The following is a 14,241-nucleotide window of genomic DNA, read 5'->3' on the forward strand; positions in this document are numbered from 1 at the left end:
TTTTTGAGTCTGAAAGTTTCAACAGGAATCTCATGGAAAAACCTTTACTTTTGAACCTGTGCCTGAACTCAGTCTGTCTATTCCAGGAAAACCCTGATCATTTTGCAAGCAAATTATGTTCTGGCGTATTTCTAAAATACCATAAAACAATATACAAGAGACAGAGACAGGTGAGTATGTCCTTTAAGGATTTTGGTACACAAAGTTAGACAATTATTTGCTACTGTTAAGGGTCTGAATTCTGCTCCTGTGAAGCCCCTTTGGTTGTATCATGGACCAGTGCCCTTTCACAAAGAAAGTATTAATGATTCATCCCTGAGAACTTTAAGTTATCTTCCCTGCTCTCATTTAAACCATAACTTACCTATAATCTTAAGTAAAGGTGTATTTATTTTTTATTAAACTATTCTGCAAACCAAAATGATTCAAGTGATAATTATGAGCTTTAGATAGTTTTCTCCCTTACAAACTTCCTTAAACGAAGATAGTTTTTTAAAAATCTAAAAGCAGGTTCATACATTAAAAAATAGCTTGCCTAGACTTGTCCTTCACAGCGCATAACCAACCCACAGTCAATACCATGTCGTACAAGCTGGAATAAAGCTGGTTTTATTCCCAGGGTGAAACTCCAAACTGTCTCAGATTCCAAGTTGACTACATGGGCAAGAGAGTTGCTAGCTGTGATCAGTGAAAACTGAGCAAATAGTATAGATGAATAGTGAATAAATCATATATCCTAGTATCATGGCTCTAAGAGATGTAGAACTGACAACTTGAAGTCTACGAATTCATGTGTATGAATTATGCATTAAGAGCTATGCAAACCTAACAAACATCCCAGGAGCACAGCACGAATCCTACGCTGGAGCTCTCATCTTATCAGAAAGTAATCCCTGCTTTCCATCAGCCAGTGGAAACACATTTTCTAATTTGAAAGCCAAGGGCACACAGTGATCCTTGAACGGTGGGAAGTGCATTTCAGCACAAGTTTCTCACATCTCTAAGTATGCTTTTTTTGTGCTCTGTGATTTATGTTTTCTTGGCCCCAGGATCTTGATATTATCTTCCAATGATTACAACCAGTAGAGCACAGGCTAGTGTTTTAACCTTCGAGACATAGCAATCTGTTGGCTTTCTTGGTTTATTTTTCCACAAATCACAGAAGTGTGTGACTTTGTGCCGTTATGCTAATTAGCTGAATCAAGGAATGCTTTGATAATTGAAGTTTCTAGACCCACTGGTACTGACCAACTTAATTAACATAGATTATCATGTCCCATAACCAATTATCTAGATTTTAGGGTCCTCACCCATATTGGCTTTAAGCATGTTCACAAAGGTCTGAAGGACCATGGCCTCTATTCATACTTTCAAGTTTGCCCTTGTGCTAAATTTGCGTTGAATCCTGTCTCACAGAGATTTCCAAGAAACCCACCTACAGCTATTTTACTCACAAAGCTTTTTTTGGGTTTCATTAGCAAATTAAAATCTTAATTGGAAAAAAAAATCTGAACACAGCAACCAGCAAAAGGTATCTGAGTAACTGAATAATTTCCCTATTCTCCCTTATAAATTAATAAACCCTAAATCACTACATAAAGTCAGTGAGTAAGTCTATTAGGTCTGGAGTTGCAGTGAACCCTGCTGTGGGCTGGCCAGTAAACAATGCTGATTTTTGTCCCACACACAGACAAATTCCTTTGAATAATATGATGGTCTGAGTTAGAAATCTCCAAGCAGATCTTTGCTCTCCCACCCCTACAGGTATTTCATGAAGTGCTATCAGACATTATGGTCCATAATGGCCCACACAAGTTCAGCTTTGCGATACATAAATCTGAGGTCTCATTTGTTCTCTCCAGCATTTTCTATACAATTCAGCCAAGCCTTGACCCTCATTCCCACCTTTTGCACAATATCTTTTCAGGCTCCCTCCATTTGTCTCAGTGAACACGTTTTGTTATAAGTGATGTCTCACAGCAGCCTATAAACTGTCTGGGTCGGTCTCCTTTAACAGGCAGGAAACACAAAACAGTTATATTCACAGATAACTCTCTTGTGTGGCCCAGGTCTTTGTGAAAAAGTGCTTTTTTTTAATCTCACTGAGAGCCTCTTTGCGTGAGATGCTCATTGAACCAACTCTAGATCCAGGAGCATAAATAATTTATACCCATTTTTATTCTGGATTCTTTAAGATTCTCTTTCCATCAGGAGGTTCTTCACCAGACAGGACAACATCTGTGTTTAGGAAGAAAAAAACTGGCACTCTGGAAGTACCTGTCTCCATCAATTATATTAGGAACAAACCAAACTAGTTTCAGCTAGATACCTAATTTTTAGGTGGTTAAAGTTAGGTAAGTTGAACTCCACCCATCACGATGGAATAAGCATCACAGAGCTGAGAACAAATATTTGCTGCGAAAAGCTAACGTGCAACCACAAGCATTTGTAATTGTCAAATTACAAAGCCTAGAAATGCTATCAGTAGATCAACTATTACAAACAGCTAACGCCAGGAGGGATTGCGAGGTGAGAGCCCCGCAGCGCTGCTGGTAGAAGGATGCTCGAAGGATGCTCGAAGGATGCTCGGGGCCGCCCCGGGCAGCAGGAGCCGGAGCCCAGCGCAGGGCGGGCGGGCCCGGGGAACCGAAGAGTGCTGGCGCCATCTAGAGGGGACTGTTCGCCTAAAAAGTGGGAAAATCCTTCCTGTACGTGGGTGGTACGTGCTACGGCGGTACAGCACTGGGGAAAGATATCTCAGAGAGAAGGGCTCTTCCTGATGTGCAAACAGTATACACAATTACGAGAAGTAGCAGCGTACAACTTGCATCTTCTTCTCAACATCTAAATATATATATTTAGATGTTTAATATATATCTATATAATTTATAACACTGTATAATAAATATCAATTTATAAAAAAGAATAAATGCAAATATAAATGTAGAAGGTATATTTAAGATTAACAGCTGCTGATTCCTCTCCCCTTCTAACCACCTCCCAGCCTCACAGCTGTACTTCTTCCCTTCTTCCTCCAATTATCTGAACTTTGAGGAAATAGCTGACAAACTGACCACATCTGGAAGCGGGATCCCACTTCCCTGTGCTGCTGGAGCACCGGCCGTGGCTGGAGCCAGCTGGCAGGTGCCTTGGGCATCCAGGAAGCACCGACTGTGCAGCCAAGAAAGCCTCAGGGATGCAACTTCACAGCCCTCTGCTGATCAGCAGCTTTTCCATATGACCCACCTGAAGTCTAGCATCTGTCTGTTACAGCTGTAGTTTTCCTCAGACACTAATTTCTCTCCCCACCTATACATCCTGGTAGAGTGCAGAGCAAGTCTTGGCTCATGCCTACTGAATCCCTCCTTGCTTGGCTTTGCTGCTAGTAACATTGCAATCAATACATCGTGGCTGTGGATGCAGGGTGGCATGTAGGAATTGTGCCTCGGTCCTACTGTGTGCTACGGACCCACACATAGAGGATTCCTATTCTCTATTCCCTAATAAAGGTGAATTGATTGAAGAGTATCTGATATCAAACATTTGCTATTTCACTGACCTCTATGAGAGCTGTACCTCCGAGGCGCTGGGTTAGTTAAATTTAGATGACTGAAGTGCCAAAAAGTTGGGTACCTTTCACCCTAAAGGGGAACACAACATGATGCACTGTGTGTCTTTGGGTGCATGTGACTGTTCTGCTAGAGTCCTGCTGCTGCTCATCAGCTCCATCCCCCAGTGGCATGCCCTCTGGCCTCCACTGTAATGGCCACACTCCTTATCCTTCACTTTACAAACACCCCCAAAGCCCAAACTGCACAGAAAAATATAACTTGAGTGCAGTGGAAGCCAAGGACCTTGCTCAGTGTGCTGCAGGGCCATGCCATGCACCCAGCCAGGAGTCTTCAGATCATGATTTCATGAAAACAGCAGCTGCACTGGCCACCAAAATTGCTGAGCAAAGCTATTGTAAGTTTTAAAAGTTTGCTGTTCAGACAGAGGAAGGACCCTCTTTATGGGCCAGGCCTTATCTGTCTTGTGAAAGCCATGAAAGGACCAGCTGCAGAGACAAGGCTGCAGTGTGTCACTTTCATGTTTTAGAGAGGAGCTCAGGCTGAAAAGAAAGAGTTACGTCTGCCGTGCTTCAGAAAGACATGCTGCAAAAGTGGACAACCTCCAGCTATAGCGAATGTGCAGCACAAGAGGACACAGTGCCTTGAGTCAGGACGTGCAGAAGCATATCGCTGCTGTGACCTGCAGGTTGTGCCCGCAGCCCTGACATCACTGCTCGCAAAGCAGACACGGCTGCTCCCTGCTTACGCACAGCCTGCTCTGCCCAAACCAGTCACCACAGCCATGCTTCCAAAACATGGCTGTGTGGGACACAGGAATAAGCACCTGCCTGCACGCTCCCTGGGACAAGGGCAGCCATGGAAGATGCTCCCCAGGGCAGGATGCTGGGGAGCAGCAATGGCAGCACCCCTCCCTCACCCCAACACTGCCCAGGCATGCTCTCCTTGCCCCTGCCCTCACCAGCTGTGGGATTACCTGGACATCGCCTGCTTCTCCCTCTCACTCCCCCAAAATATCCCCCACCTGCCTGGTGTCTTCATCTCCTGCTAATTAACTAAAACAATTAGCCATGAAAGCCCTGAACCAGATTTAGGATTCAGTTATACTGAATTGACAAGAGAATTAGACTGAGCTCCAAACCTTGACATAAATTACATTGACTTTAAAATATTTATTATAACACATTACACAGATATAACTGGAGAGCTACCAACACGTTTTAGCAGAAAATGTGAACTACGATGATTTTTCCTGAAGCAATGTTATTGAAGCCACGAGTGCTTCAGCTGAGCATGTGCGGATAGGATGAATTAATACGGTTACCTATGTCAAAATAATTTTGCAAGGCTTTGTACCTCTGTTTAGGAAAGTACATTGGTAAAATTCAAAAGTTTTCTTTTGACCAAGCCTGACCTACACCAAAAAAAAAGATGCTAATACAGATTTGGTTGCTGGTAGGGATGCAATGAAAGTGCTTATGATGTAATTCAAACCCATGTGGGAAAAAGTCATCCATACCTTTAAAGATACCTTGGGAGGTAGCACTACAAAGGCAGCCACACCAGCATCGTGGGAGCATGTGGGTATCAACAGAAGTTCTTCCTACAGTGAAAAACCCAAGTGTACTTCAGGCCTGAATCTCAGTGAGCTGCAAGGTGGTAGCCATTGCTTTATTCTCTTAATCTCTTGATTTCATGATGAAGTAGCACTAGAGACTAACAAAACTAGGTTGTTCTGTATTTAAAGACTTGGAAATACAGTCTATTTTTCTCCTGAGGATCCTGGCTTTAAATCTTATTTTACTGTGGAGCATTAGTAAGTGCTAGCATAACTATGCCCACACTAAACATGGTTACTTGTCTCATCTATATTATGAAAAGCTTGAAGTATTTTTTTAGCATCTCCTTGGAGGCAGTGAGTCAGCTAATCGGCTCAGTGATGCCTGGTCAGATAAACCAACACCGAACAGCTGCCAAGTAACACATAGGTTGCTCTCAGGAAGGGGATGCTCGCCCCATGCCCCCACGCACGCAGAAGGGATGTGGGCAGTACGTGTTTCACTGGGGGTCACGGCGATATCGGAGGGATTCTACCAGTGTGCTTCATTGTAAATGCTGCAACTATATCCATGACATGGCTGAGCTGTACAGCACGGCATTATGCAGTTTAGCTTCTAGTAGGACACTGCATTGTATAGTTTAGCTCCTAAGCAGGTAAGAAGCGGTCTGAAACCAAGACATGAGCCAAGAGTGCTGAAACAGGGCCAGGAGAGGGCCATGAAGAAGAAGATGACAAAGAGGATGGAGAAAGGAAGATGTCCCAAACGACCACCAGAGGACCCTCGACCCATCAGGCCACACATGTGTAGTAAGAGCGTAGATATGATAAGTAGCTCTTTGAACTGTAATGAATATGGTAGTAATTTCTCAGAAATGTCATTAATATGTATAGATTGGCTATATAAACAGTGAACAAAATCGGTGTGCACGCTGGGTGGAACTTATCCCCCGTGCACCTGGCACCGAAAATCCATCGTGCCTGCTGTCCGGGCTCCCGGCCGCGGCGGGAGGGCTCTGCCTCCGGTGTCCCGGTACCTGGGGGGAACCGTCTCCCTTCGGTGCCAAGCGGGTTTGGCTTCTTGCTTTCTCAAGGCGAAGGAAAGGCAAAGCAAAGCTCTCCTTTCACGTCGCGGCGGAACCTGTAACGTTACTAGAATGGCATTCCGAGTGCGGGGCCCCACGCACAGGCAGCGTGCGGGCGGTGGCTGCGGGTCAGCCCGCAGGCGGGACGGGCCCCGGCAGGGGGACGGGCAGCGTACCGGCAGCGGCGGGAGCTGCTTCTGGGTCGCCAGCGGGGAGCACGGCCCAACCGGGGGCTGTGTCCCCTCCCCAGCCTCGTTAAACCTGCGGCAGCTTCCTACCGCCTCGGAACATAAACCGAGAGACACGATGGGGACAGCGCAAATGCGGGAAGACGCGCAAGGTAACGCGACAGAGGCAGGTGCCCGCCCCCGCCAGCTGCGGGGACACGCGGCCGCGCCGCGGCCCCTCACCGCCCCCGGCTGGGCGGACCCGCCTTTCCCGAGGGCGGGGAGAGGAAGCGAATGCGCGGCCGCCCCCAGGCCCCGCCCGCCGGCCGAGGAGGCCATGGCGGCGCTGCTGGCTGCTGCCTGGGCCCTGCTGGCCTGCGCCTTCCTGGCGGCGCTGCTGCTGCTGCTGCTGGTGCTGCGGCGGCCCCGCGGCGGCGGCGGCAGCAGCAGCAGCAGCAGCAGCAGCAGCAGCAGCTTCGTCTGTGGCCTCTTCCAGGACCTCGTTCGGTACGGGAAGACGAAGCGGGGCTGCGGGCCGCGCACGGCCGGGCCGCGCCTCCGCCAGCTGCCCAAGAGGTGAGGGGCGGCGCGGGCCCGGTGCTGTGCCCGGTGCTGTGCCCGGTGCTGTGCCCGGTGCTGTGCCCGGTGCTGTGCCCGGTGCCGTGCCCGGTGCTGCCGGCCTCGGGCCGCGGAGCCATAGGGGTAACGATACATGCGCTTCCATTAGTTCAGCCGAAGATGTAGAAAATAAATAGCATGTGCAAATAGCGTTGTGTATTGTTGTAGGGTTGGGGTCGATTTTTTTCTCCTTTTTTTTTTTTTTTTTTTTTTTGGCAGAAGTGTTATTCTGGCGTTACGGATGGGGAATGGAGGAGCGTAGATGCTGCAGTCATACAGAGGCCATATGTGCCAAACTGGAACAAAAGCCTCATCCCGTGAATCCCAGTGCCATGTGGTATCTGCAGAACAAACCTTCCTGCAGGGCTCAGCCCGGGGTCTTGGGGCTGTGGGTTCCTGAGTGTCAAACATACTGTAGGTTTGTTTCCTTAAACGGATTCTCAGTTGTCATCTCCTTCCTTCAAGGTTTCTTTTTAAAATGTGCCTTGGGACAGTAGTAACAGCCTGTTAACATAATGGTCTGGACCCGGCTTGAACAGTCTTTAATAACGTAAAAGAACCGCAGTGTTATTCAAACATATCTCTTAATAGATGTTTAATAGGATGAAAAAGGGGAAAAGGGGGGGAACCCCATTTACAGCTTTTTATACGTTATTGGGATTTCATCGGTTTTGATCAGCCAAGGTTCATGACAAACTGGCCTCTGACTTGAACCCAGGCGCGAGGGGCTCTTGCCGGGCCGGCCTGGGAGGCTGCTTAACCCAGAGGCCTGATGGCCCCCCAGGTAATGGTCCTGTGGGCACCAACGTGTTTTATATACGTAGCTTTCAAACCAAATGTTAAAAAAAGGTTTTGTGATGCAGCATGGTATTCATGGAAAGGTTCTAATGTAGTATTTTGGTTATCAGGCTTCTGGTTACAGAAAATATCCAGGGGTGTGCTTAAGCTCTGTGATACCCTCAGCCAGAACAGGGGCTCGTAAAGGCTTTGTCTTAATTGCAGTGTACCGCAAAATGCCACATTCTTCAGGTAGGTTATCATTTGAGTTGACCTTTCTTCAGCAGAAGTTTCCCACCACCCTGTCTTAGGGGAGATAGTGTCTGAAGAACATGCTTTTTCAGGCAGTTGGTCTTAAGCTTTCAGTATCTACAAAGCGATTCTGTTACTTGAGTAGCTGGCCCGTAAACCTGCTAGCTGAAAGAATAGAGATGATCCCGACTGCAGCTGTTGAGGCATTTTTCCATTTCCATTCATCTGCATCTTGTTTCCAAACAAGCATTGTATTTTCACTAGCCTGTGCTTGTTTTTAACTTTGTCATTCCATCTTGTCAAATATTGTGATTAATTTCAGGTTGGTTTGGCAGATAGTGAACATTCCTCTCCTTGAGGGGTAACACGTACTTGCTGCAGTGCTGTATTTTTCTGTAGGTCAGATACATCTCCAGCATAGTTGGGATTGCTGAAAACTTGCAGAGCATGTCTCTGCTAAGCTGGCGGGGCTTGTGTGCTGGTAGTAAGAAGCAGCACTTGTGGAGAAAGTTCCTGGTGGGGGATGAGACAAAAAAAGTCAACTAAGTAACGGAACAGCAGGGAAAGAGCTTGAAGCTTGGAGGCGGAGATGAGTTTTTATCAATGTACGAGCTTCTGTTTGTCCTCGTAAGCAGAAAATGAGGGAGAGGGGCTAAATTTTACTTCAGCTGTTGCAAATCAGCAGAGCAAATGTTGCTGTCCCTGCTTGATAGGAGAAGGAACTGTGGAGAAGAAGTGATTTTCTGAAGGGGCTACCAGCTGCTAATGGGCAAGGTGCTCTGGAATATGCAGGGATGCTTGCTGCTTCTGTGGTTCTGACTTGGCCTCTGTATTACTTTTGAGATGTACCCAAGCTGCTTTGGGAGGGAGTCACTTTATTTGGTTTCACTAAGCAAGGGTGTTAGTACCCCTACACTTGCCCAAAAGAAAAGTTTGCGTGTTCCAGAGAAATATGGTCTTCTCTAACTATCCAGTTATATTCTAGTTTTGTACTAATAGTTACATTGTCAACACAAGGTCATCAGCATCTTCCCATGGTACAAATTTTGTCTCTTTGCAGGTGTTTCCAGAGGTCCTGATTTTTATTCATAGCCAGAAGGGCTTTTCGTTTTAAAAACAAAAGGGAATACAGCATCACCTAGTTTGAGCTGGATATCGTGGGCTGTTTAACTCTATCCAGTTACCTGTCTTGGCTGTAATGTCTTGCATTTCAGTAATGCATAATGCATAAGTGCATTACGGGGTTGGGGTATTCTTTGATTTCTTAAAAAAAAACATGTGGTCTAACCTTGAAATCACCCAATGGTATTTGGTAGTCTCTCCTTTTTTTCTATATGACTGTTGCAGACCTTGACTTTGCAGGGGGGTAAGGTATTTCAGTGTACAGCTGAGTAATTAATCCTGGTGCCTTTTACCATCTGCATTTGTCATTTATGAACTTTAACCCATCATGTAATGCATCCACTAGAACTGAGGGAAGTGGGAGTGCTGCTAGGCACAACAGCCTGGAAATGCCCAGAAAATTAATTTGGATGTGCTTTTGGTGGTGTACATTATAAAGAAAAAATTGTGCACATCATGATTAGTTATAATAGTTGAGGAATACCTTTGTAATGTGTGGGTTACACTTTCTCCTTTTTAGTGCAGCTACGATTAGTAAAGTAAGCTAAATTAGAGGTTACTCCAGGCAGCATTTCACTGCAGAAAGAAGGCAATAGGGTTATTCCTGCTTGGTACCACTGGAGTCCCAAGTTCTCTACTTATTGCTGTGGAGACCAAAAGGGAATGTACTCACCATCAGGCAAGCATGTCCTGCAGTACATTTCTAACTAAGGAACAGTGAGAACATTAATGAAGACCCTTTTTGTTTCCACAGGTGGTTTACTCACTTTTATGTGGTTTCTGTGTTCTGGAACGGCTTTCTGCTGATCTGTCTTTTCCAAGCCAAGTTCCTCGGAGGGTTGCTCCCATCATGGATTCAGTGCGTGCACCGTGCTCTTGGCAGAGATTCTCAGAGTGAGGACATTGGCAAGTATTCCAGCTACTATGATGCAGTCATATAAATACTAGAAAGCTGCACTACCATCCTGTGTTGATTGTGTTTTCCTCAAGTGCTCCTTCATGAGCTGCTTTTAAACTAGGTTCCAAGTGACTTTCCTGGAATACCAAGTACTTTTGTCATTTTTCAAGGTAGAAATCATTCTAATTTGTGGATGTGATGGCTTTCAGCAGTCCTTTTAGAAAAACGAGCCATTAGCACTTTCCAGAAGTAATCTTGCTGTGGTCAGCAGTGCCTCACCACATACAAGTATTTTCCCCAGCGCTCAGTGAATTTAAAGTGAGGGTGAAATTTTGCTGTGGGGAGGGGAAACAACAGTCTTTTGGAAGCACTCTCAGGGTTACATTGTTCCTGTCTGCCTCAAAGTTGCTATTTTTTATCTGCAATCAGATAGCGAGCACTTCTCTGCGCTGCTGGTTCTCCTGCTGCTTTGGCTGCATAGCTGTCGAAGACTGGCAGAATGCCTCTGGACCAGTGTGTTTTCCAATGGTGTCATTAATATCGTGCAGTATTGCTTTGGACTTGTTTACTACGTTGCTGTTGGCTCAACTGTGCTATGTCAAGTGCCTACTAATGTCAGGAATGGTAAGTGCCTGTTTATTGCCAAAGATGCAGTTTTGCTCCCAATTGTTTCCATTGTGGCAAATGGTTTTGTAGAGGGCTGCTTGTGTGAGAAGTGTGTTAACTGATGAGTGATAGTTCAAAGTAACTACATTTCAGTATGTCACATGATCAACCAGCATTATACACAAACACACACACACACTTTCATGTTAACCATTACTGTTACGTCCTGAAAACCATCTCACATATTTACTTCCAGGATCGTTACCGATCAGTTTTGCATTGTGAAACATGCTTTATGAAGGACAGTAGTAGGTACCAGTTCTCAAATGCTACTATGCAACTTCACATCTCAGACTGGAGTTTGGTTTTTTGTTGTAAGCTTTCCTGTAAGGTGGGTCGGCAAGGCTGTCTTGGCCTCCTGCTTTGTTTTCCACTGAGGACTTGCCACTGCTCTGCTTTGCATCAGTCAGTTTCTTCTTTCCCTCCTAACTGTAATGTCTCCATTAATACAGCAGAAATTTGAATTACATGACTTGTTTCCACAACGCTTTCCACTGAGTCTCACAAGTGAGCTGCTGTTCCCCTGCACAGATGAACCATGAGCTGGTTGTAGCACTTCTCCTATGACTAATTTTTGTAAAGTGGTCATTACTAAGTATGTAACTTTAGTGAAGTTTTTAACCACTTCCAACCGTATCAGCTGTAGTTTAGTGATTTTTTTTTTTTTTAATTATTTTATTTAAAAGAACCCTCAGATCTTCTAAGCATAGATAAAACCTTTATCTTTCTGGACCACTCTCCTACTTCTCACATCTTGCAGATTCTTAGAGATGGTGTATTGGCTTGTATATTGGAAATCATCCTTAATACAATTAACATTTTTTTGAAGGTCTGAGGCCTAAACAGTTCACGCTGTGCATGTGTGTGTGTATGTGTGTATGTATCTCGCTCACTGTGAACAAGGCAAAACAACAGTGCACTGACAGGTTGACCTGAGCCGTGACAATGTCTTTAATTAGGATGGTAAGAATTACAAACAGCATTGATTAATGAGGTCTTAGACTATCAATTATGTATCAGTTGTACATCAATGCTGTACCTCAAGCTACTGCATTAAAACCTAGGTATTTACAGTATAGAGCGGTTAAGGGAAATTAACTACCAGCTGAGCACTTAAATGATGTAAGTTTCAAAAGCATCTTTCAAGGGATTAGAGACTCACTACTAAAAGTTTGTAAGACAGTAACATTTAAAAAATGCTTGCAGTGTTTTGGGGTGATCCTTGGGGAGGTATTTCCTGGCTATATATTAATGATACTTATTTTATTCAGGAAAAGAGCTTTCTGTGCAGATCTCCTGGTATCACATTGTGGGAGTTATGATGTACATTTGGGCCTCTCTTCACCAACACAGATGTCTTGTAATTCTAGCTAATCTTAGAAAAAGTAAATCAGGTAAGATATTTCATTTCTCAACGATTTACTCTGGTAATTTTTTCCTGATGTTTCAATAGGCTTCCGTAGCTTCTAATACCTGAAAACATGAGTATTTTTTAGGTTCTGTAGCATAGTGCTCTGGAAGACTTCTAGTAGATCAAATGGGGTTTTTTGGAAAAGATCACATGGCTGAATGCAGAGAGTTGTCTGTCTATATATATATATAGTTTTACATAACTTAAAATGAAAGTCTAGCTTCTAGTGTTCTAAGGGCAGACACATGCTAATGCTTAGGACTTGTGCTGCTCCTTGGGGATCTCACTTGTATCTCCCTGTGGGCTAATAGGTTTCCTTACTCTGTGTTTCTGCCAGAGATGGCATTTTACTTCATTAAAAAGTGCAAAGCTGCCAGATCAGACGGAGGTGGACCGTGGTGGTAACTTTAATAGGCGTGTTCTTCTGTAGTTGTGAGTAGAAGAGAAAATTTTGTTTAGTGCATGTTGTTCTTAACTAATTTCTTTCTGTTTGCTTACAGGAAAAGTTGTAAGTCTGAGCCACAATGTACCTTTTGGAGATTGGTTTGAGAGAGTTTCTTGCCCTCATTATTTTGCAGAGCTCCTCATATATGTATCTATGGCTATCATGCTTGGATTTTACAACGTGACGTGGTGGTGTGTAGTGTTGTATGTTCTTTTTAACCAAGCACTGGCTGCTGTTTTGTGTCACGAGTTTTATCATAAAAACTTTAGCTCCTACCCAAAGCATCGAAAAGCATTTATACCATTTGTTTTTTAGAATACTTCTTCTAAAGTATCTTTAATGCAAACTGGGAAATGTTTTCTATAAGGGAGTAAGAACAGCGTATCAAAGCCAAGGTAAAATTGCACGTTTTATCTCTAGCTTAAAACCTCATAATTTTAATGATAATCTCATCCGTGTTACAAGTTTACGTGGGGAAATGTAAAGTCTCTACGTATTATACAAGCTAAAACAAAGTTTACTGAAGACCTTAATTCAAACTGAGGAGATGTTAATTGGCTCCTTTCTGGTTTATATATTATGCATAAAACACTTGCTGTTGTACAGCAAGCACAAATGCATTTACATGAAAACTGTGTGGTGAAAGAAGGGTACAGGGAATAATTTGAACTACTGTATTTCATGGCTTGTCTAATATTTAAGTGTAATTTTTTTTTCCTAGTTTCTTTTCACTGAATCACTTCAGAGGGAGGCAAATTGTGTATCTTTCTGTGCTTCCCTGTTGATAATTAAAACCAGCCACTGCTTTGTAACTGCAAGCACAAAAACCTGTGGAGAAAGCTGTGGTGGAGGAATGACTCATGCTCAGCAGCATAGATAAACAGGCCCGTTCTCTGCATTATCTCTTTTGCAGCAAAGTGTTTTCATTCATTGATGAAAACTCCTTGTTTATCCCTAAACTGGGAAAATCATTGAAGGTTCTCTGTCTAGAAAGACTGTAGAAGAGAATTTGCAGAAAATTAATGTTCTTTGTTACAGTTCTGTTATTCTTATAGTGGGTTATTGGAGTCCCTCATGCGTTACTGACATCCCTTGTGTGTTATAGGGGGCAGTTATGCAGGATGGCTGTAATCACATCTACAGTAGGTTTTGCGCAGCCTGTGAGAGCAGATATAATGAACTGCCAAGGCAGAGAACATACAGAAACCAGTACCTGACCAGTGTTGCAAAGAAATTCTTTACTGGGGAGATGATGTCACTCAGCCTAGGGTTTTGGGGTTTTTTGGCACTTAACTATTGAATGTTTTGGTCCTTTTCATGATACTGGAGTGAATGATCGGTTTGCATGATGGAGCATATGGATGCTGGTGTTTCAGTGTGTTTTCTACTTACATGCATATATTATTTTATACATGAGAATAATTTTTATATACCAAAGTATATATTGCAAATTAATTAAAATTGTTTATTACACCTATTTCCATTTTGTATCATTTTTCAAAACTGAGACACCAGTTAGCAAAACATGAGCAATTACTTTGCACAGAATGTTGTGCCTCTCTGGGGTCTCGCAGCCCCTCTCTCCATCGACGATTCCACAGCTTCAGTTCACCGTGGAACGTGGTCCCGGCTGGGGACCGCATCCTTCTGGGTTTTTTTTTTTTGTTTGTTTG

The 14,241-nt window shown here is 44.1% G+C and overlaps 1 protein-coding gene across 2 annotated transcripts; it reads left to right on the top strand.

The window, feature by feature from the left end:
• The first annotated feature begins 6,688 nt into the window (after nucleotides 1–6,688).
• Nucleotides 6,689–14,045, top strand: SRD5A3 (steroid 5 alpha-reductase 3). Of its 2 annotated transcripts, XM_055797392.1 has the most exons (6): nucleotides 6,835–6,955; nucleotides 7,217–7,415; nucleotides 9,903–10,058; nucleotides 10,480–10,670; nucleotides 11,984–12,106; nucleotides 12,624–14,045. In XM_055797392.1, exons 2-6 carry the CDS (start codon nucleotides 7,246–7,248, stop codon nucleotides 12,881–12,883), a joined length of 900 nt encoding a protein of 299 aa, XP_055653367.1. In that variant the 5' UTR covers nucleotides 6,835–6,955; nucleotides 7,217–7,245; the 3' UTR covers nucleotides 12,884–14,045. The 2 variants fall into 2 exon arrangements, with proteins under 2 accessions (XP_055653366.1, XP_055653367.1); XM_055797391.1 differs by lacking the exon at nucleotides 7,217–7,415 and having other exon boundaries at nucleotides 6,689–6,955.
• The last annotated feature ends 196 nt before the right edge of the window (nucleotides 14,046–14,241 follow it).

This window comes from Falco peregrinus, chromosome 2 (genome assembly GCF_023634155.1).
Source record: "Falco peregrinus isolate bFalPer1 chromosome 2, bFalPer1.pri, whole genome shotgun sequence".
Classification (NCBI taxonomy): Eukaryota; Metazoa; Chordata; class Aves; order Falconiformes; family Falconidae; genus Falco; species Falco peregrinus.